This window comes from Embiotoca jacksoni, unplaced genomic scaffold, assembly GCF_022577435.1.
Source record: "Embiotoca jacksoni isolate LCO1_2020_lvr unplaced genomic scaffold, fEmbJac1.0.p SCAF_20, whole genome shotgun sequence".
Classification (NCBI taxonomy): domain Eukaryota; kingdom Metazoa; phylum Chordata; class Actinopteri; family Embiotocidae; genus Embiotoca; species Embiotoca jacksoni.
Window position 1 is genome coordinate 858,715 of NW_027185341.1, and position 21,147 is coordinate 879,861.

At 45.3% G+C, this 21,147-nt stretch overlaps 1 protein-coding gene across 2 annotated transcripts in view; it reads right to left on the bottom strand.

The window, feature by feature from the left end:
- LOC138201896 (adenosine kinase-like) overlaps window positions 1–21,147 on the bottom strand; it is a 108,762-nt gene that overhangs the window by 52,563 nt on the left and 35,052 nt on the right. For both annotated transcript variants that reach the window (XM_069155447.1, XM_069155446.1), the window contains exons 5-6: window positions 13,566–13,738; window positions 10,578–10,686 (exon numbers count right to left, since the gene is read on the bottom strand). In XM_069155447.1, the coding sequence (XP_069011548.1) occupies window positions 10,578–10,686; window positions 13,566–13,738 (282 nt within the window). The remainder of the gene's footprint in view (window positions 1–10,577; window positions 10,687–13,565; window positions 13,739–21,147) is intronic.

Genomic DNA, 21,147 nt, shown 5'->3' on the forward strand with positions numbered 1-21,147 from the left:
CAAAGGGTACACCCTCCCCTGGTTCATGGAAATAGTCATAGCCTTTGTGGTACAAATTGTACCACTAACATTCACAAAGCTGACTGGCAGGACAGAAACGTATCACTATTAAAGTGAGTGGGCAAAGCCGCATTAATCCCACAGTCTCTGTGTGACAGACAGGAAGGGTGACACGCTGGCATATTGTGTTTCATGTACAGTAATTTGCCGCAGCTCAAAGTGCTCAGAGGTGGAATCGCGGCGTACAGTACGGCGGCGAACGAGGCATGTCACCGGGGCCAACAGGGAGAGGGGCTGTCATTAGCTACAGGACGGTGATGATTGAGTAACACTCGCTTACTGCTGCGGAGGAAAAACAACCCAACGCCTTCAGCGCAAATCGATACAGTTTGAGCCGTCGGAATGCAAATAGCGACGATTCTGGCCCCATGACACGGGATGACGCACCATTACTTATTCCGGTGCCATTCGACGTCATCGTTAGCCTTTACGGTGTCAGATCCGCTCAATAAAGGGCATTATTTCCAAAAGGATAAGCGTTGCATTAATCCTTTTATGCTGCTTTCAGCAGGATAGACTCTCCCATTGCTAATATTAATGTACAAGGTGTCGAGAGTGAGATGGCTAATCCCGATAACTCGGGATGCACAGTCAACTTTGCAGATGGCTATCTGCCCTGCACAAGCACTCCTAATAGGCACAGGAACAGGATGTGCTTTTAATGCTGCACTTCCTGAATGTCGTCTTCAAAGAAAACGATAATTTTCAACGGGGCTTTCTGAACTGAGAAGATAAGCCAGAGAACGGGGGAGGACAAAATAAAAATGATGCTCGCCTCAGAGAGGAAAAATAGCTTCCTGATATAGTCCTAGCTCCCTCTTTAAAGCTGACACCTAGAACATACAGTTTATCAATTATACATGAAGCCAGAATCCATCTTCTGTTGGCAGCTTGTTTGGATCCGGCCCGAGCCCTCTGAGTGGTGAAATGTGTCTGGGAGCCCCCCATCCCTCCTGTCGCCTTTTTCCACTCGCAGCCTGTCCTTAAATCAATCCCTTTTTAGGCCTGAATTTATTTTTCCTGTAACAAATCTGTCTTGGCAAATGATGTCACATAAGCGGGGAGAATGACAGCCTGATGTCTATGTGGAGAACATCAACCTTGCTCCAGCAGCCTCCTCCCAAGGTGAGTAATCATGCTGAGGAGCGGTGCAGTGTGTGGATGCCAGCCAGAGTCCAAACAAACCCAGAGTCTGTTGCTCAAGATAAACAAACCAATTAGAGGGAAGGCATGTTATTCCTCAGTTGGTGGGATATTTGCTAGATGGAAAATAATCAATGCATTCTTATTTCCACAGGGTGAAGCTGAGAAGTCCTGAGCAGAATAAAATCTAGGCAGAGAGGGAGAGTAAAATTATTCATTAGAAAAAATAAATAATGGGACTAAACTAGCTACTAGTCATGTAATTAATCCATGCAGGCTCAGTGGAGAGGAGAGCACAGAGGGGAAGATTCATCATAGCTTTTTGCCCCTCGCTCCCAGGGATACATGCCCTTCTTGTGTGGATGAGTCAGCTTACATCTTCTGACAACTGTGAGCCAAAGGCTTTGTCAAAAGGAACCACAGTTATTGTTTTGATTGGTCCCCGCTTGTTATGTTGGGAGCGCAAAATGCTTTCAAATGTGATTGCGCCACAGCATCTGAAAATAAAGCACGCACATATAGAACATCAAAAAGGAAGATGTCTGCTTTTTATTTACTGGGGACGATCATTTGGCACTTTGGCGCTCTCGTTGGCCTCTCCCCCCCCAACACTGGAGCAAGCAGCCCTATCAGTAATTGCAGGGAGCGGCCCCATTGGCCGGCCAAGGCATTAGACAACTGGGCTCACGGTGCATGACATTCAAGCTGGCCAATAAAGACGGACATGCTAATCAAAGCGTCTCTGGCCTCCCCATGACAGAGCGACTGGAGGACTTTGCCCAGTTAGGGCGATGTGCAGCTGCTCTGGCTGCTTTTCCACTCTGCCCCCTCAGGGCCTGGGCACCAGGCTAACCGCTGGCACAAGAATTGAGATGCCGGAGAAACCCAAAAAAAAAAAAAAAAAAATGGCGGAGGCTACCAATGCCACACATGAAAAATAAATCACAGCCAGCTTGTTAGCATTGCAGGGAGAGAGGGGAAGAGAGAAAGAGAAAAAGAGGGATGGGAAAGGGAAAAAAAAAGAACTGGGTTAAGAGATTTTATGTGCTGCTAAAAATCTGACACTTGCCAGAGGTCCAAATGTTCCACCAGAGCAACGGCAGCCCTGCCGGCTAAGTCTCTATAAAGCCTCCAAAGCTGCTTACAATATACACTTGAGAAACAATAGATAAGGTCAGGGTAGTAGAAATGTCTGAGTGGGACCATGTCTGAAAAATAAACACTTTCCCACTGCATGTGTTAACCCCAGGCATGCTAACTGAAGCCCACTGAAAAAAAAAAAGAGAAGCTGTTTGTACTTTTTCTGCTTAACCTTTTAATTGATTTATTTACAAATCAAAACTGGAATAAATTAACTAAATTAAATCATTTATTTATCAAGGGAAAAAAAAAAAACTCGCATTTGTTTATACCAGTTTTTCAAATGCGAGGATTTGCTAATTTTCCTCAATTTTAAATCACTGTTATCTGAATTCGTCTGGAGCGTTGGTCAGACAAAATGAAGAACAGGACACGGCCTCGGAGTCCAGAGACTATTACTTCTAAAAAAAAAATAAAAAAAAAATGAAATGAATTTAGATAAACCAAAATCAAATAAAAGTAATTTACAGTTGAAGCACTAGTTTTTGAAGAAAATATCAAAATGCTATTAAAAATCATTTGACGATTTTTGCAAACGTGCTTATTTATTTTGCCGTTAACGTCGAAGCTTGATACCGCTCTTACATCTGGCCGTTGAATATATAAAACTGCAGCTCATCTTAGCTTAGCGTAACAACTGGAATCAGGGAAAAACATCCTGCCTGGCTGGCTCTGTCCCAAAGTAAAGAAAATCAAACTCGCAGCATGTCTAAAGTTCATTAATTAATACACGATATGTTGTTTGGTTAATCCTTGTGAAAACAGACGTGTTAAAACAACAAGTATGTGGAGGTTACGTGGCGGACTATTTCTTGGCGGGCGCGGTAATATCTAATAATAATACTACTCGATCTGAACTATTCGCACACATATGCGTTTAACCTGGCAAAGCTCCAGAGTCCATGAGCAATGTGTTCTTCTTCTTCTTCTTCTTGTGTTTTTAACGGCGGTTGGCGGACAGCTTTTAGGCGCATTACCGCCACCTTGTGACGGGAGGAATGCACTACAACCAGGGGTGGGTCAAAATGGGAAATAAGGAAGGACGATAGTCGCGTATACTATTTTATTTTGTTTTTTATTTGAATGACTATTCAAATATTCAAAAAAATCATGACCTATTCCCAGTAAAAACATGGCCACGCAAGATGGTCCGCAGAGTGGAAGTGGACCCACTCTCGATGAAGTGGATACGGAGGGCTCATTTTAAGGTAATAAAAACACGATTCTTGATTATACCGTAATAAAAACAATTATGAATATTAAATTCTAGTTCTGCTGATAAATCCCCCTAAATCCTACACACTGAACCTTTAAAATAATTAATTATAAAATCATTACAAAATATTATATTATCCACACAAATGATTAGTCTGCTTTAAAAAAAAAAAAAAAAAAAAAAGCGAGGAAAAAAATTACTGGCAGTTTACAATGGATCCGGGCCAAACTGGCAGAAGGAGGCTATGCGCCGGCTTATTACAGACCATAAACAAATTACAGCAACATAAAAGGGAAAAATGAAACCTTGCAGAAGGAAACAATTCTCAAAGAACAGTGTCCAGCATCTGCCGCACGGAGACGCACATCTGTGGCGATTCTTTGTCTCAGAAACCGTCATGCTGACCTGCGGATGGCTTGCGGTGAGGAGAATATTCCAGCAATATTTATTCAGTCAGGGCTTTATGCCCCAGCGTGATAATGTAACACCGTCTGACACTTAACTCTACTCACTATCTTCGCCCAGGAGACACGCTATCCTAAAGCGTCTGCGGTTCCATCATGTGAATCTTAATCAGATACTTAGCCAGTAGAGCAGGTTTTTACTCTCCCTGGTGAGAGTATCAACACATGGCCATCAGGCACAATTCACAGCCGCAAAGTGGCTATTTATTTTCTGCTCAGCATTACTTGACAAATAATTACTCAGTCTATTCAATTAAGCCGTGGAAATGGCCACACCATCCCAGCGTAGCACTGAAACATTATTCTACGTTTTACAACTCCGTCTCATGAATAAAACGGCACACAACATGCCAGGTGCTTTGATGCGGAGGGAGCCGGGGTGGGGGGTGGGGTGGGGGGGGGGGGAGACGACGAGGTGATGGCAAGCAGAAATATCATTAAGCCCGAACTATTTCATCTGGAGGAAAACAGACTTGTTGCTGGTGGAGCAGATGCACATGGTAATCTGAGGTGAGAGGACACTGTGCTTTTCCCTGCTGGAGAAGAAAAACTGTTTTTACAAAGTAAACCTAGGTGGGGGAAGGAGAAAGTCCCTGCATGCTGGTGGAGTAATATGCACTACAGCCTGGGAGCCCACCGGAGTCAATTTCTCAAGAAACAGTGGATTAATGGAGATTTTCCTGTTATTCAAATTATTAATTGGAGACGCAGACTCCCAAAAATAAATCTGACTCAGCTCTGCCAACTTTGAAGTATTTCCGCACACAACTCTGACAATAAGTAAATATAAATAAATCACAAAATACACAACGCTGAACCAAAATAGATGCCATTCAGTGCGATGAGAACTTCTTCTCCGTGATAACAAAATGAGGTGAACTCTGACATCTGGTAAACTTTCTTCAGAACAATTGTAGACATATTTATCTTTTTAGGGCAACACTGTTTACATTGAAGTTGAACAAATAAATGGAAAGAATTAACAGTCAGGAGAAAGTAATCAAGTACTATGGAGTATAATTTCGAGGTACTTGTATTTTACTTTTTATTCAAATGAAAAGTCTATACAAGTATAATGTACTATTTTTTTTAATGATAATACAGTGATTTCCAAACTTTGGTGGTATGTAAGAACAACGGCACTTGAAGCCGAAGTTTAAAAACTCATTTACTTCAATTTAATTACAGATATACTTATTACATAAAATGAGTTGATGATCATTGAAAAATGTAATTTGTCTGTGCTTAGCCACGTGGGGGTATGTTACATCATATTTGACGTAGCATTATGCTAACATTAGCTTGACATAGCTGGATTCTGACTCCTCAGTCATTGATTTTAACTTGTGGAATGAGTTTGAATTGGCTTGGTCCATTTGAGATTTTGGACATCATCACTTAGGCATTGTCAATGAAAGGCATTGGGTCATACATCTTTACATTTTTGTATCTATAAAACCATGCATTGCATTGTTGGAGAGTTCACAAATAGTGTGACGGGCGATACATTTTTTTAATTTTTTTTATTCCCCGATTAGAATTTTTGAGGGAACTGTGCAGTGCATAAATTTCACACTCTGAATTTTGGACAGTAAATATAACTTGCTATATATTAAACAGCATGTGGTTTCAACTCAGGACTGTCTCTGTTTTTTTTTTTTTTATAAACATTAATTTTGTGAATCAGAATTATTATTTAAAAGCTGCAATGACCACATAAATAATTTTAAACATGGTGGCCATCGGTAGAAAATACAAGCAGGACTTTTACGTTTAATGGAATATTCAATGCAGTCTTGCAACTTTACTTAAGCACAACCTTTTTTTAAATCGTCTTCCAACTCTGACACGAAATCGTAAAACCAAATAAGCAAGACGGATAATGGTAAACAACCTAAATAAATCCCACAGTTGAGAGAAAGCCACAGCACGTCTCCGCAGCCAGCGTCTTTGGCCTCTCCACCCTAATTTACCACACTCCGCCCACTCAGGCCTGCGGTGCTGTGGTGCTGGCTGATCCTCCAGCAGGGCCGGGCCAGTCCATACGTCCCACTGGCACAGGACGCCCCACCAAGAGCCAATCACTGAGCCTGCACTGCTGACAGCTCATTACCACTCAATTAGGCAGGTGCACCTCCACGCACAGCCTTCTGACAAATACAGCCCTCCCAGATGCATGTTTAACATTGGAGAGAATTATATAGTGACAGCAAACACTAAACGCCTCACCCTTATCACTTGATTGCCTCAAGATTGAAATCCTATAATTGGCCCAGGCCAGCGGGAGAAAAAAAAATAAATAAGCCAATAAATATGATACAGTCGACTTGTAATTGAACAATTATGAATTCATATTCATAAGATGTTTGCTGGCAATTACAAAATGCCATCTGATTAGGCGCAATTTGAAATGACATTGTTCCATGCTAAAGACACTGTGGTGTCAGCCTAATAAAGAGAAGACACATCATAGCGGTTGCCCGACCACTGACATGACCTCCAGAGATGAGAGACATGCTGACACAGTGGCTTGGCCGGTGACAGACGGGACTTGGCACCCATCGCTCTTTGTCCCCTAAATCCACTGCTTCTACTCACTCGCCCTGAAAAATAACACCACCGAGGGTTGACTTTCAAATTTTAACACCAGTGGGCACAGACTGTACACATAACAAAACACAAGCAAGGCAAAAAAAAAAAAAAAAAAAAAAAAAAAATGTTGATCCCTTGAGAACAGATTCTAATCAAGATGAAATGATTTACAAATCTATTTAATAAGGCTTGCCAGAAGTCAAACTTGGCATGTAAATGCGGTAGGGATTAAATTTCATCGGCAACCAAGACTGTAACTGATCGCCTGCAGACAAAGGGGGAGCCTGCCAGTTTTTTCTTTTTTTTTCTTTTTTCTCCCCCCTTCACTTCTCTTCCCTCCCTCTTTCTCTCCACTGCCTGCCTGCATTTTGCCTCGTGATCCCTCCCCGGCTATGTGGAAGGACAGGGGCAGTGCAGAGTGGTGCAGTACAGAGTGGAGAGGAAAGAGAGGGAAAAGACAGAAAAGGAAGAGGGAGGAAGGAGGGGGGGGGAGATGAAAACAGATGAAGGAGGGAGAAATACTGGAAATAAAGAACAGTGGCGAAGAGGGAGAGAGGGAGGAGAGATGAGGACAGAGAGTAGGAAGAGAGGAATCTCAAGGTCAGCGTGAGGACAGCGTGGTCCTCCGAGTTGGACAGAGACACAGCCGCAGTCACCTCTGTGCTAATCAGCCCTTCGGCTGGCTGATGAGGTGTCAGTTAAGATGTGTGTGTGGAAAAACCTTTCCCTTTGCTTTTTTGGCTGTAAATTGAAGGGTGCTGGTGGGGCGGAGTAACAATGTGTGTGTGCGTGCGTGCGTGAGTGTGTGTGTGTGTGTGTGTGTGTGTGTGTGTGCCACTCTGGGGTGTAAGCAGGCTGACGTGCTGCTAGTGGTGCCAGTACTGCGCTTTTTTTTTTTTTTTTTTTTTCCCTTCTTCTTCTTCTTCCTGCTTTTGCCTCCCTTTTTCTTGCATATTATGCTACAGTGACTGAAGCTGAACTCAGCTTTCCCCTGCAGTGAGGGCAAGAACACAACTGCCAATTAATGCTATGCAGTGTGCCAGTGTTAACAGTGTGAGGCATTCTGGTTCAACTTGCTGTGCTGTTTGATAAAAAGAAAAAAGAAAAAAAGAAAAGGTGGGCTAGCCGTTTTTCCTCGGGTGTGGCTAACCTCTTGCAAACGAACAGCGTCCACAGCTGTGATCAGGTTTGTGACCTAACAGCTCTGCAGCTCCTGTCTCATTGGGTGAGTTCTGTGTATCAGGCCAGTTGGCAGAGGCGAGTGTCTCCTCCGTCTATCCTTGGGTTATTTCTGACCATCTGTGCCCAGTCATTAACAGGCCTTTTCACAGTCAATTGTCTTGTTCGTCTCCCCTCTTCTCCCTTTCTGTTAGCTTCTCACCGTGCTCCTCCGGTCGGTTAGACCGACCAAGTGCTTCTCTTTTTCTTCCTTGAATGTAAATGGCATAAGTTAGGAGAGGCCATTTTATTAGCCGGGGCTAAGGAGAGCTGTGGAGACGTAGGTTAATTCAAAGTGGCATCATGGAGGATGCATCAAGCAGTGGAGATCAAATTACAGGGCAAAGCACTCAGTGGTAAGAAAAAAAAACAAGCCAGTGGTATGCTGCAGAATGTGTGCGTGCACACTGTGTGTGTTTAACAGCAAATGAATGTGTGTCTGAGAGACTAGAGAGAAAGAGAAGGGGGGGGGGGGGAGGCAAAGAAGACAGCGAAAGGAGAGAGGGAGGAGGAGGAGGGGGGGGGTGTCCATAGAGGGCCAAGAGGGGGAGGGGGGGGGAGGAGGATGGGGATTGAAGGAAAGTAGGAGCAAAAGAAAGAAGAGGGGAGGTGGGAGGGAGGGAGGTGGGGGGGCTAACTGGGCCAGCATGCACACATCACCCCCACCAATTAGAGTCACTCATCTCCCCTTCCCACAATGCATAACCCTCGATTTCTGATGTTTACAATCGCCGGGGAGAGAAATAAGTGTAAACACCACTGCAGTAGCGACAGCATTCAACAACCCCCCCCCCCCCCTCCCCCCAAAAAAAGAGAGAGATATCCTCCGCCTGAAATGCATTTAGCCATTCCTCCTTCCTCCTCACGCCTTTGTTATTGGTCTTTGTGCAATGATTTGCCTAAGGACCCAGATTTCCTAGCAACAGCCTGCCACCAAACATTTGGCAGGAGTTCAACATTCTCTCTTTGTGAGAAATGGCAGTGCTGCCTCCCTGCTCTGCGTCTGCCACCAGCCCTGCTGCTGCTGCTGCCGCCACCGCCGCCACCACCGCTGCTGCTGGATGAGCCAGACTGGCTGCAAGAGCTCCTCTAATAATTCTGTTTTCATCCAATCACACCACATAGTAGCAGGCACCTTGAGAGCCTCTGCCAGGAATCATCAATCACCTCTTTAACACACACACACACACACACACACACACACACACACACACACACACACACACACACACACACACACACACATGCTCCGACGCGCACGGACGCATGTGCGAGCAAATAACATGCTAACGTGCACACGTGCACTTTTCGGCAATCAAATTTACAGATTAGGTCGCGTACGCCACCCGGCAGAGGTTTAATGAAAATCAACAAAGCACATTAATACACAGCAAAGGTTGGAACAGCGAGAGTGAGAAAATGTACAATCTGGCTGTAAATTGGGTAAATACATCTGAGTGCTCTCGACAAGGTTAATGGAGAGAGGAGGCCTTAGTGAACGCCGGTCTAGACACGCCACACAGTATTAAGTGGGAATAGCTGTGGCAGTGTATCTGGCTAAGTACTTTACAAGTGCGAATGGGACTCTAATAAAGCGAATGATCCCCCTGTTTTGACAAAGAGGCCCAGGAGGGATGCCGTACACCACGTTTTAGATTCCAAGCACTGACAAACACCCATTTGTGGCCCTTCTATCCCCCCTCAAATCCCACGGAAGCTTTTCCCCGCGCGCAAGACTGTCGGATGTGGGCAAAACCCAACTGCCAATTTGCAGAGGATGTGCCATGTTTGCTAATGCGAAGCAGAGGCTAAAAATGAGACCACACAAACTCTGGAGGATGGACTGAGTGATCTGTTTTCTGGCACCAGCACTAACGGCTTTTTTTTTTTGGTTTGTTTTTTTGTTTGTTTTTCTTTTCTTTTTTGGGGGGGTGGGGGGGGTGTTTGTTTCTGCGACTGGGCGGCTAATTATGAAGCCTCCGTCATTATTGCACTACAGTACACTCATGTACTCAGAGGGGCTTGTGGGCAACAGGGGGAGCATTGTGGATTTCACTTGGGACGACATTGCCAAGGAGTATGTTGACGGCTGGGCTGTAATGCTGATTTATGTCGATAATGAACTGCTTAAAGACGTGGAATGCAGCGCGATTTCAGGGCTATCATCTTGACTTGAGATGAGAGAAAATGTTGATCTGCCGGAATTAAACGTAATCCCAAACAGTGAAACACGAGCATGGCAAGCCATCCCACTCCAGAAGCTGTGAGTGAAGACATTACCTCAGTGGTGCAGCTCGAGTGTGTGTGAATGTCTCAGCGCACATCTGTCCTCCTCAATCTGTGTGTTTTGTCTGTAAGGGGAAGACTGTGGAGGGAGGAGGGGGGGGAGGAGGAGGGGGGAGGGCGGGAGGGGGCGAATGAACTTGCATAATCAATTTTCACACTTTCGCAGCACCTGTTGGCTTGTCTTCACGTTTAAAGAAATGAATGAATGCATTACATGTAGAACAATTTCACACTGTGCTGCAGCTTCGTGCACAAAGACGAGGGGAAAATAGGGAAAACGGAGCTGTATTGTCTCAATAGGTAACGTAGCTCATTTCACTCGACAATGGATGAATGGATATATTGACAATGCAGAAGGCGTGCTGAGGCATTTCCTGAATAAAGCCTCTTAACATTTTGTCCTCCTCTGGCAATGGAGTTGGGGAACAGTCATTTTGAATGTAGAGGGTCTCACTTACCGCAATATAATAGTCCTTGGCTTTCTTCACCAGCTCCCAGTTGCTGTCCAAGTCCAGGTGTTTTTCCTTTTTGTAGCAGTTTGCCGCTGCCAGGTTAGCAACAAGGGACCTGCCGGGACAGACCCCATAAATCTTCTGCCTGTGCTTATCATCCATCTTAATTTTGTCTCAAAAAACATCCTAAAAAACACTCGAGCCCCAGACTTTCCTTTGTTCTTTTCCTGATATAAAAGGATGATAATGTGTTTCTAAGAATGTCTGAACTGGGGTGAAAATATATATATATATATATATAAATATATATATTTAAATGGGTTATCTCAAAAGACAAAAAAAAAAAAAAAAAAAAGAGGAGATTAGAATAAGATGAGAGATTTTCAAGGCCAACAATAAGCCACCTCCAAATTATTCATATTATCATAGGAAAAGTGGTCCATTGTTAACAAGGATGGAAACAACAGAAACGCATTACTAAATGGACACTTGAGTTGAGTAGTGGATGGGGGGAGCTGGAAAGTGAAGCAGGTGGCATTATCTTAACATAGCTCATTAGCCAGTCCTCATGCGCTGTCTCTTTATGAGCGGCCATCAAAATGAGTGCAACCATCATAGCTACTTAGGGGGAAACTGTTAGGCAACCATATGACAGGAGGGTGTTGCTGCAGGAAGAGGTCTGTTCTCACGTGGTGAGAGAAAACTGCTCACCGGGGTTAGTGTCACGGGAAAGAGGAACAGTGTGCTAAGTTGATCAGAGTGTGATGACGCAGGCTGCGATCTGACAGCAGGATTGGGACAGCGTTTGACCCGAGCAGCAGTAATGGACTCAAAGGTTGGAACGAGCATGACAGGCAAAATGAGTGTCATTACCGAGGAAGTCCAACAGACGTGGAGTGAGAGGAGTGGTGCACTGTTAAACGACGACGAGATCTAATGATGTGATATGTCCAAGAGGTAGAACTGAAAAGCCACAGTAAGCAACTCCGGAGCAGAAAAACTCATCAGTCTCGCTGAGAATCTGCAACCTTGCAATATTTGCGTGATCTTTGCATTTCTTCCAGAAAATCTGGACAGTCTGGAAGAATGATTCCCAGTTTTACCAAATTCTAGTTTTCAATCAAGCAAGTCATTTTTTTTTTTTTTTTTATCAAAGTGGAATATAAATGAAGCATCAAGGTCCATAACAACACTTCCTTGTACTAACTACGGTGTTAAAGATCTTGTTTCCCTACAACTTGTGTTGCGATGTCATGTATCATCTACTAAAGATGAGTCAATCGAGCAAAATGTATTGTTAGCTTGGCCGGCACTAGCATTTATAATCTAACACATAAAACGAAGGATTGGCGCTTTTAGCTTGTTAGCAGTGCTAAACGTTATAGTATTGTTATCTTAAAAGATGTAGAACAGGGCTGGGTGTCGTTCAAATTGTTCATCTGGTGGAGGTACGATACCTTTACCAGACACCAGCTAGCTGGATTAGAGAAGCCTGCAGTCACTGGGACAGCGGTGTGGTCAGATATTAGTTTGAAAACAGTGGGGGGGAAAAAAAGGGCCGGGCCACCCAAGTAGAAGCTTCGTATCGTAAATGCTGTGGCTCGCTGACGCTGCTGAGATTTACACCTGCGCAAACGTAACAAAAATCTGCGTTTGATAAAGTGTGTGGATAAAGCCCAGGTATCAAAATTTGGTACCATGTGACAGAGCATTTTTTTTTAAATTTTTTTTTTTATAGTAGACGGTACCAAGGCAATGTGCTTCGGTACCCGTTATTAACAAAGATTGTCTTCTATAGCTAAGTGCACCGGGTAGCAACAACCTTTCCACTGTTTGGAAGTCGTTACACATCAAAATTATCGGTAAACAAAAAACAAAACTACATTTAAAATGAAATGTGTATCTATGACCTAAATATATTTATAACCGAAATATAAAGTATTTATCACAAAATAATATAAGATACTGTCGGTCACAAAAGTTGTTTTGAAATTCCAAATTTTAGGCCACAAAGATCAGGCAAAATCTCAGAGATCCTGGAGGGACTGATTGAACCTCTGCCTACACGTGTAATTCTCAATGGCTAAAATGCGATTATTCAACGTACTGTATCTTCACAGACTGGAACTTAAATTGTCCGATTTGAGTAGGAAGGTAGATCTTCTTTCTTTGAAGACTTGCACTAATCAAAGCTCGGAGGCTGTGACATACTGGCTCCCGATCCTTCAAAGCCATCACCCCTTCCAATCTGGCCCTGCTGGCGACCTTTCCTCTGGCCTCCTGAGCTGTCTGTTAAACACCTGTAAGAAATATTACAGAGCTCGTCTCCCTGAGCACGGCACCTGACCTTTTCAGGTGTCAGAGCCCACATCAAACAAGCCCACTAAGACCATTCAGCGGGGCAGGCTCCCGGGGCAGTCAGGGCCCAGCCGTTGACTGACTGACAACTCCAGTAGCAGCGGATAAAGGGCTGCAGAGGAGGGGAGTGTTTAGAGAAGGAGCTTATTGATCCACACCTGGTCTATCATGAACTGGAGCCTTTACTGTTAGTGATATGCGCGCGCGCGTGTGTGTGTGTGTGTGTGTGTGTGTGTGTGTACGTATCGGCGCAGGCTCTGACCTCTGCTGTCTCGGACGTGCTGATGATGATGCTAGTGTGAGAGTCGCCAGAGACGCTAAAGCCCCTTTTACAGGCGAGAAGGCTGACAGGTGAGAACTGGGATAGCCCAGGCATCCTTAACACATTGCTACTGTCAGCCTATAGATGGATGACAACCCACTGGGGCGGCAGAGACTGAGTGGGGGCCTGGAAAAACACGCTCAAGCTGTTCTTTTTCCTTTTGATGTGTGAGCTGAGCTATGATTCCCTGTTATGACTTCCAGCCCCGAGAAGTCAACTGCCTGCCTGAAGAAGTAAAAATGAACCAAAATGACTCTTTCAAATCTCTGCTACGGGGTCGTTTCGTGGTCATGGGTGACTAAAAGGCTGCGAACCTGTTGTCTCCAGTGATGCAGGCTGCACAGGTACCGGTCGGCTCCTCGTTTTGCTCGTAGTAATGGGCATCGACGTGGGCTTCTTCGGCCTTCTTCTTCAGGATCTCGCCAAACTGGTCTATGCCAATGCACCCGAAGAAGGTAGCCACCTTATGGGGTTTCTGGATCATCCACTAGGAAATAGAAAATAAAAACAGTTACAGTGAGCTCAGTTTACAAAATATAAGTCTGTTTGAAGGGTCAAGTTCAGCTAAGGCAGATGGCATACAAACTGTAGCTTCACAGCAAACATACTGCTTGTGATATATGAGGGCTGCGAGCTGTCGTAAACAACCCAAGACCAATTCCACTCCACACAGAGGCACTATTCTCATCCAAGCCCTCCATCCTCCCTGTGTGCTAAAAACAGTCTCATCTCCTTATTTACACAAACCCCATAATTCAAGGCTTCATCCTTCTTATGCAAACACAGACTGTGTGTGTGTGTGTGTGTGTGTGTGTGTGTGTGTGTGTGTGTGTGTGTGTGTGTGACACAGAGTGTGTACCCGTTACCACAGGACACTCCCCAAACTGCTCGTTGGCCATTTATTTGGTCTCGACAGTCTTGATGTACTCAGTGACTTTTACCTGATGGGGGGGGGGGGGGGTCTGCTCAAATTCTACAGCGCTCAGGTTTAACCTCCAAAGATTTATTGACGTACAGTACGTGCTGCTGTTTGCTCATTTTATTGCAGCCTCCTGTTTTGTTGCTGACGGGGGCCCCTTGTGAATGAGATGTTGCTGCTTTTGGGGATGACCTGTATATGTGTGAAATTAATCATTTCACACGACCAAATAGCATCTCGGTAGGGGAAGAAAAATGCATTTTCATCACCCATCCTGAGATGCTCTCTCCTATTATTTTTGCACAACCCCCCCCCCCCCCCCCCCCCCCCCCCTCCCGCCCCTCTGGTCTCAAGGTAACTAGTTCAGATGGAAAAAGAAAATCAAATAGAAAAATAAAACTATCCAGTAAAATGATACATTACTTTGAGCAGAGCTCATGCGTGACCGAGTTTATAGATACAGTTGATCAGGGTGGGTTTTGTGACTTTTATCTTTTACATAAAAAACAACCACAGCTGGCTGCAAATTAAGAATATTTTCAGAATTTATGAATGCCTGTTTATTGATAATGAATTCCCCATCGTAATTTTTTTTTTTGTGATACAAGAGCCAATCAAACTGCTTTGAGACTGTTTGTGTTGTGCCCAATCATAGCGCAGAATAGCAATGCGCACGTTGCAGGGAGAATCAATAACCTTCGCGAGTAAGTATTCCACGTTACATCATTTGATCGTCATTAGCACCCCGAGGTACACATATTTTTGTAACCACTGGTATGTTCGCGTTCGCAATTTCACTGCGGACTTGAGCAGAGAACACGCATACAATTTTGTGTCAAACTCGGGCATCGGCAACAGAGACCTGTGAAACGCTTCATAAGTCCTCCGGCAGTGAATTAATGAGCTGGGTGAGGTGTTTTGAGTGACATCGGTGGTCCAAAAAGGGCAGAACATCACTGTCCAAGACCAAAAGAAGGCACGTCAGGTCAGAAGCAAAACCAGGTGGGTTTTCTTTGACATTTGCGGGCGTACATTGTGAATTCGCCGCCCCCCATCCGGGGTCAGACCGTCAACACCGAGTTCTGCTGTGACGTTCTGTGACGTCCGAGGGAAAACATTCCGTAAAAAAAAGAAAAAAATGACCTGAACGTGCCGCTTTAGTTTTCCAACATTACAACGGCCCGCTCACATCGTGCTCAAAACGTAATTGTGCTCCCTACCACCCCAACTCGCCGTCTCCCTGCGACTCCTTTCGGTTCTCCAAAAATGTGAGACAAAACCCGATGTGCGGGCTCTGCTTAAGTTTTAGGTCCATGGTGAAAACAGAAAGGCGTACGTGCCAATGGTTAAAAAAAAAAAAACACACACACAGGTGCTTATTGTTGATCAAGCGACGTAACTTGGAATACTTATTCACAAACGTTAGAGCTTTCCCCTTCCATGTACAGGACTAAAAAAAAGTGACGAATCTTCATGTTTACTCGTAGCTGCAACCAGCAACTAGCAGTTGTTGTTTTTATTTACTTTTCATGATAAATGACAAAAACCTTTAATCAATTATCAACAGTTGATTTTTGTTAATAGACAAATCAATTGATCAATATTTGAAACAGTGGTGACGGTGGGGGTGAACAGTAATAATGTCACATATGTCAGCTGTATGTTGCTCCATGAGGAAGGCCTACCACGTGTCATCTTGAGTCATGGTTCAGTCATTCAGCCATGCCTTCGACTCCCCACCTGGCTGAAACACAAACACGTACACACACACACGTGCGCAAATCCGAGCTCGTCTTCCCTAACCTCTTGCTGCAGGCACCTCACACTTATCAAGGTCACTGGCTCGGGTACACGTCAAGTCCAATCTGATTTTCCCTGCACCATGATGAGCTCCGAATCCAAGGTTAGGAGCTGCGGGCTGTAAATAATGACAGCGCGGCCCCTCCATTTGCAGGCCTCTCAGGTGGGAATAGAGAGGGCCACTCAGGGGCCTCAGTCCCTCTGATGACAGTATGGTGAATCACAGCAACAACTGACCTCACAACCATAGCCCCCTCCCTCCCCACACTTCCATCTGAACTATCCTACCTCCTCCACCCCTCTCTCTCTCTCTCTTTTTCTGACCGTCGGCTGTATTCTCACTGCCAGCTCAGCTTGTCATTTTACAGGGTCATTAACAAACACACATACACACTAACATGCGAGTACACGGTGCACCCACACAGGGAAAAGGCTGACACACACACACACACACACACACACAAACACACACAGAGAAATCCTCTCTAGTGCCACAGCATCAAAACTCCCTCCCTTCCTAAAAAAAACTCACCCCTGCTTTTGCCAGAAGCTGCTCTCCTACTCCAATAAACACAAAGCGGCACTAGATAAGAAGAAAATGTCTTCATTATGAGCATGTAAAAAAATGTATCTTGTACTCCCCCCCCCCCCCACCTCCCTCCACCTCCCCCCTCCTCTGTGGTGCACGGGAGCAGGGAGTTATATCAATTCATTTCCATCCCCGGCACCCTGCAGACAATCCCTCTCCATTCCCAGATTATGTGAGATAATACCTCCATTATGACAAAAGCGCGATTCGCGGGGTCGCAGAGAGGTCAACCAACCCTGTGCTGGGTATTCATGCTTAGTCACATCCCAATTATACCGCAGTGGCAGAGGCAGAAATTGGCAAATGTACATCAAGGCGCTTCATTACTGAGGGCCGCTCCAGTGAAATTAAGCAGCAGATGAGACAGAGTGAGATTTGCCCCCAGGCGGCATGTTAGAGAGAGAGCGAGAGGAAGACGGGAAGAAAGAGGGAAGCTGAAGTAACAGATTTTTGTGGAGGTGCTGGGAGCTTGTATCTCGCACAGCAGCTCGTGTATATTTACTTAACTAGGGAGAACGCTGGTCCCCGAAGATTAATAAGTTCCCATGATACACCACAGCGACGTATCTCTAGGTACATTTAGATAGAAGGAGGGAAAACTAATACAAACAAGAGAGACAAATATCCCTGAAAAGCAGGGGGTAAGATGCTGCGCAGGCTTTCTCGCTACAGGCAAAGTGAGGATAAGTATACATTATGTTAAGTGGAGAATAAGTCTGGCGTCTCTTTTTATTTGGCTTCCATTTACCCAAATAATCCTACCCAACCCCACCCACCCAAAACTCCCCCCCCCCCCCAGGTCCCCCGGATAGCTATTAATTATGACATCTCATGGTTGCAAGGAGCCCCCACTCGGGGTGCTGACCCAGGACCGCTCCCGAACATCCAGCAGCTGCCACTCTTCACTACGGAGGCAGCCGCTCCGCGTGGCAGCTTCCAGGAGGGCAATTACACAGCCCAGATGAGATGAGGCGGCTGAATGTTTGGGACTTGAGTGCTCAGACTGCCATTAGCACTATAAGCTATTACATTCCCTCTTCTTTTTTCTTTTTTGCTCCCCTCCCTCGTCCTCCCATCTTCTCCCTCACTTGCTGCTGTATATTGATGAAGTGGTAATGGGACCTCTAGTTAGATATTCCTCCTGTAAAAACATTGTCTTGTTTCTAGTCTCCCTCAGGGGTCAATGTATTCTCCCGGAGTTGCTGGGAATCATTTCTGCTCTATTAATGATGCAATTCCAATGCAATTCAGATCTACTGAAGACGCGGCGCGGTGGGCTTTTTGGCAGGGAGGTGATAGATGACGCTGTGTGTTATCCTGCAGCTTGACAACAAAGTGGCGCCTCCTGCACATCACAGGGGGGCAACAGCGGGTCGGCCGTCACTCGTTTCCAGCCTCTCTCTCTCGCGCGCGCTGCTCAGTTCATCCTTAAAACAAGGACGGAGGAGAAGTCTCCATTCTCCTCGCTTCACCTCACAAGCGGGTTCCTCTTAAGAACATGACCGTGCCTAATGATGGTCACATTAATTATAGGCTTATCAACCTCAGCAAAAATTCAATAGGGCTATTTATAGAAGCCTAAAATAGCAGAGGGCGAGGGTGCTGCACTCCGGGGTGGCCTGTAACAGCCTCCACTTGCCTTTCTTTCAGAGCCAGAGGTGGAGGCTGATATCAGTGTTTCGTTTTACTGTGCAGTTAAAACAACTAGCAAACATCTGTCCATCAGGGCCTGTCATAGCTGGCAAGTGCTTTTATATAAAGCATTGGTGGAGCAGAGGGCCCTCACCACGAGCGCTGACATTGATGAGGTCTGGCAGCTTCCATTAAATCACTCTTTCCTGTAAAGCACCGGGCATCAAAGCAACCGGCCGAGGATTTTTCACTCAATCAGGTAACACACAAGCCACCCCCACCCTCCTCCCTGTCCTCTCAGGGGCTGGAGCCTTCTGGTCAATAACTCCAATCAGCTCAATTTCATGCACAGTTAGCCATGTTGGGGTGCTAGGGCACCGCTCGCGTCGGGGTTGCATATGTTGTTGTCGCTGTTGTTGTTTTTCTTTAATTTTTTCTCTTCCCTGGGAGGGTTGATAAGTGGGGTGGAGACCTGTACTGTGTAAAAAGTGGAGACTAGCCAGGGCTAGCATGGTTGTTTTAACTCTGCCTCCACACAGCGGGCTCCTTGCCAAGCCATTAAAAGTCTCTGTGCTCTGCTTCAGTGACACAGCTAAAAGAATAGAGAGCGGGCGAGAGGGAGAGCTGTAAATGATCAACACGATAATGAGCTGATTATCAGTCAAAGGCATGGATAAGCTCTCTCTCCAGTAATTTCCTTTCAGATCAGTCAACCACATTCTCCTGTCTGCAATCAACACTCAAAGGGGAGGCATAGCATGAAGCCTGATGGGAAACGGGCCCAATATCAGCTTCAAATATCCAGATCCTCGTTGTCTTCTCTTCAGTTCCTGGCTCGTCCCTTGCTGACACACCAGCATGGTGGGGAGCCTCGTGTATCACCACTCAAAGTCTGCTTTTGTAATGGATGTTTCACAGTTGTCATACGGCTTTAGGCTCTGGCTGCAGGACAACATAAAGCTGACTGATGTTCTACCAATGCTCAAAATGTACTGTGCAATCTATAAGTATTTGGACATTAATTTCCTTTTGTTTCTGGCACTTATTTAACAACAAAAGATGTGAAAGAGCTGAGTCAGCTTAAAAATTCCTATTAAATGGGGACTTTAATTCCCTTACAAAAAAAAGGGTTGGTTTTTTTTTCGAGAAATGATCTTCAGTGATGATGACACGAGAACATATGAAAACAATCCCATGCTCAATCCTCATATCCATTTGGTTTACACTTTGATCCTTCACTGTTGTATGTCCCACCACAACAACCTGTTTCTATGGGAACTAAAGCATATTGAGGAAGTAATGATACAATTTCATGCGAGCGTTGTACAGTCTTCTTTTCTCTGTGCAGTGGGATGAGGACGCTGAAACATTTCCACATTAGATATTTTGCATCAAAATACTGTGCAAATGCAAATCAATTTGCATCAGCCACTGTTATGCAAATACACTCGAGGCCACAACAAGATTACATAATTAATCAAGAACCAGTCATTTTCTTGCAGATTCCCACCTAAGATGGCATTTGTGTTCCAGCAGTACATGCAGTAAAAGGTCCGTGGATGGATGACGGACCATCGCGCTCTTAATATTTTCATTTAGGGGATTTTTTTTTTTTCTGATGGAGGGATGTAACAGGAAGTGGTAACAAGATGCAGGGTTTTTTTGGCTATAATAGAAGCCGCACTATAATTCTGCATTTCAAGAAGTTCATTTCCATTTCCTGAATGTGTTTTTTTTTTTTTTTTTTTTACCAATGCCAAAGACTTTTCTAGTGTTTTCTAGCATATCTGGTATTCATTTTCTAATGTTCTTCCTTGAATTAAAATAGGTGGATGCAAAATGACCCTGCGCTACCAGTGAGGGGGAAATAAAAAACAGCCCGTCTCTCCCAGACAGCGGCACACTACCCCCAGGGGAGTGATGTTAGACAACACAAAACACCCAAACAAACGAAGGGAGCTCTCGTGTCCACGTACAGGAAGGGGTGGCGGGCAGGGAGGTGACAGCTCCCAGGAACAGCCCCCCCCCACCCCCCACCCTCCCGATAAGCATCAAACTCGATGACGTGCCGACACACTCCATAGGTTCTGATGTTAAACGCGACAAGAATGCCCCCAACAGTATCTCTGCGCCCTCTTCAGAGAGCTATCAAAGGGCAAGTTCAGTGAGCACACAAAAATAAACTCCTCCCCACTGCAAGCGCACGCGCACGCACACGCGCGCACACCTAACACATCTCACTGCAGCATCTTCGCGCTGCATAGGAATCGGGGATGTGTCGCTGTCTCCAGGCGCCAAGTTTATCTAAAAAGGAAACACCGGATTTTTTTTTTTTTCTTTCTTCTTTCTGGCTCTTCTCATTCCTCGCCTCCCTTGTTAAACACACAACCTTGATTTTGTTTCTGTTGCCCGGAAGGGGTGAATTATTTACAGGATAAACAAGGTGATGTTGTTTCAGTCAGTCAGAGACAAACTCCCCTATCGCAGCAGCAGAGGGGCAGACGGGTTTACCTGGCAGGCATGGACGGGCTGAGCTCGGATACATAAGCCAGGGAGCAGCTTCACAATGCCGGGCTGTGCAGTGATACTTATCTGAGGGAGGGGGAAGGGGGGGGGGGGGGGAGGAGTGGGGGGGGGGGGGGATGAAGAAAGAATGCCTCCACACCAGATTCATGGGCTGGGAGTCCCAGACTGCCGGGTTGTCCTCTTTATCTGCAGAGACAATGGTGGCTATAAAAGCCCATGAGCTGATTTACAGAGTGTGAGCGTGCATGAAGTGAGCACAGGGGTGTTATTAAGTGATCATAAAGTGGCATTTGTGTTTGTTGCCATACAAGGATCAGGCGGAGAGATGATGAGGGACCTTTGGAGCTAAAGCCTCTAATCCTATCTGTGGTCCGTGGGCTCCAGCTGGTGGGAGTGCAGCTGTGCCCGGCCCCTGCACAGGTGAATCGGT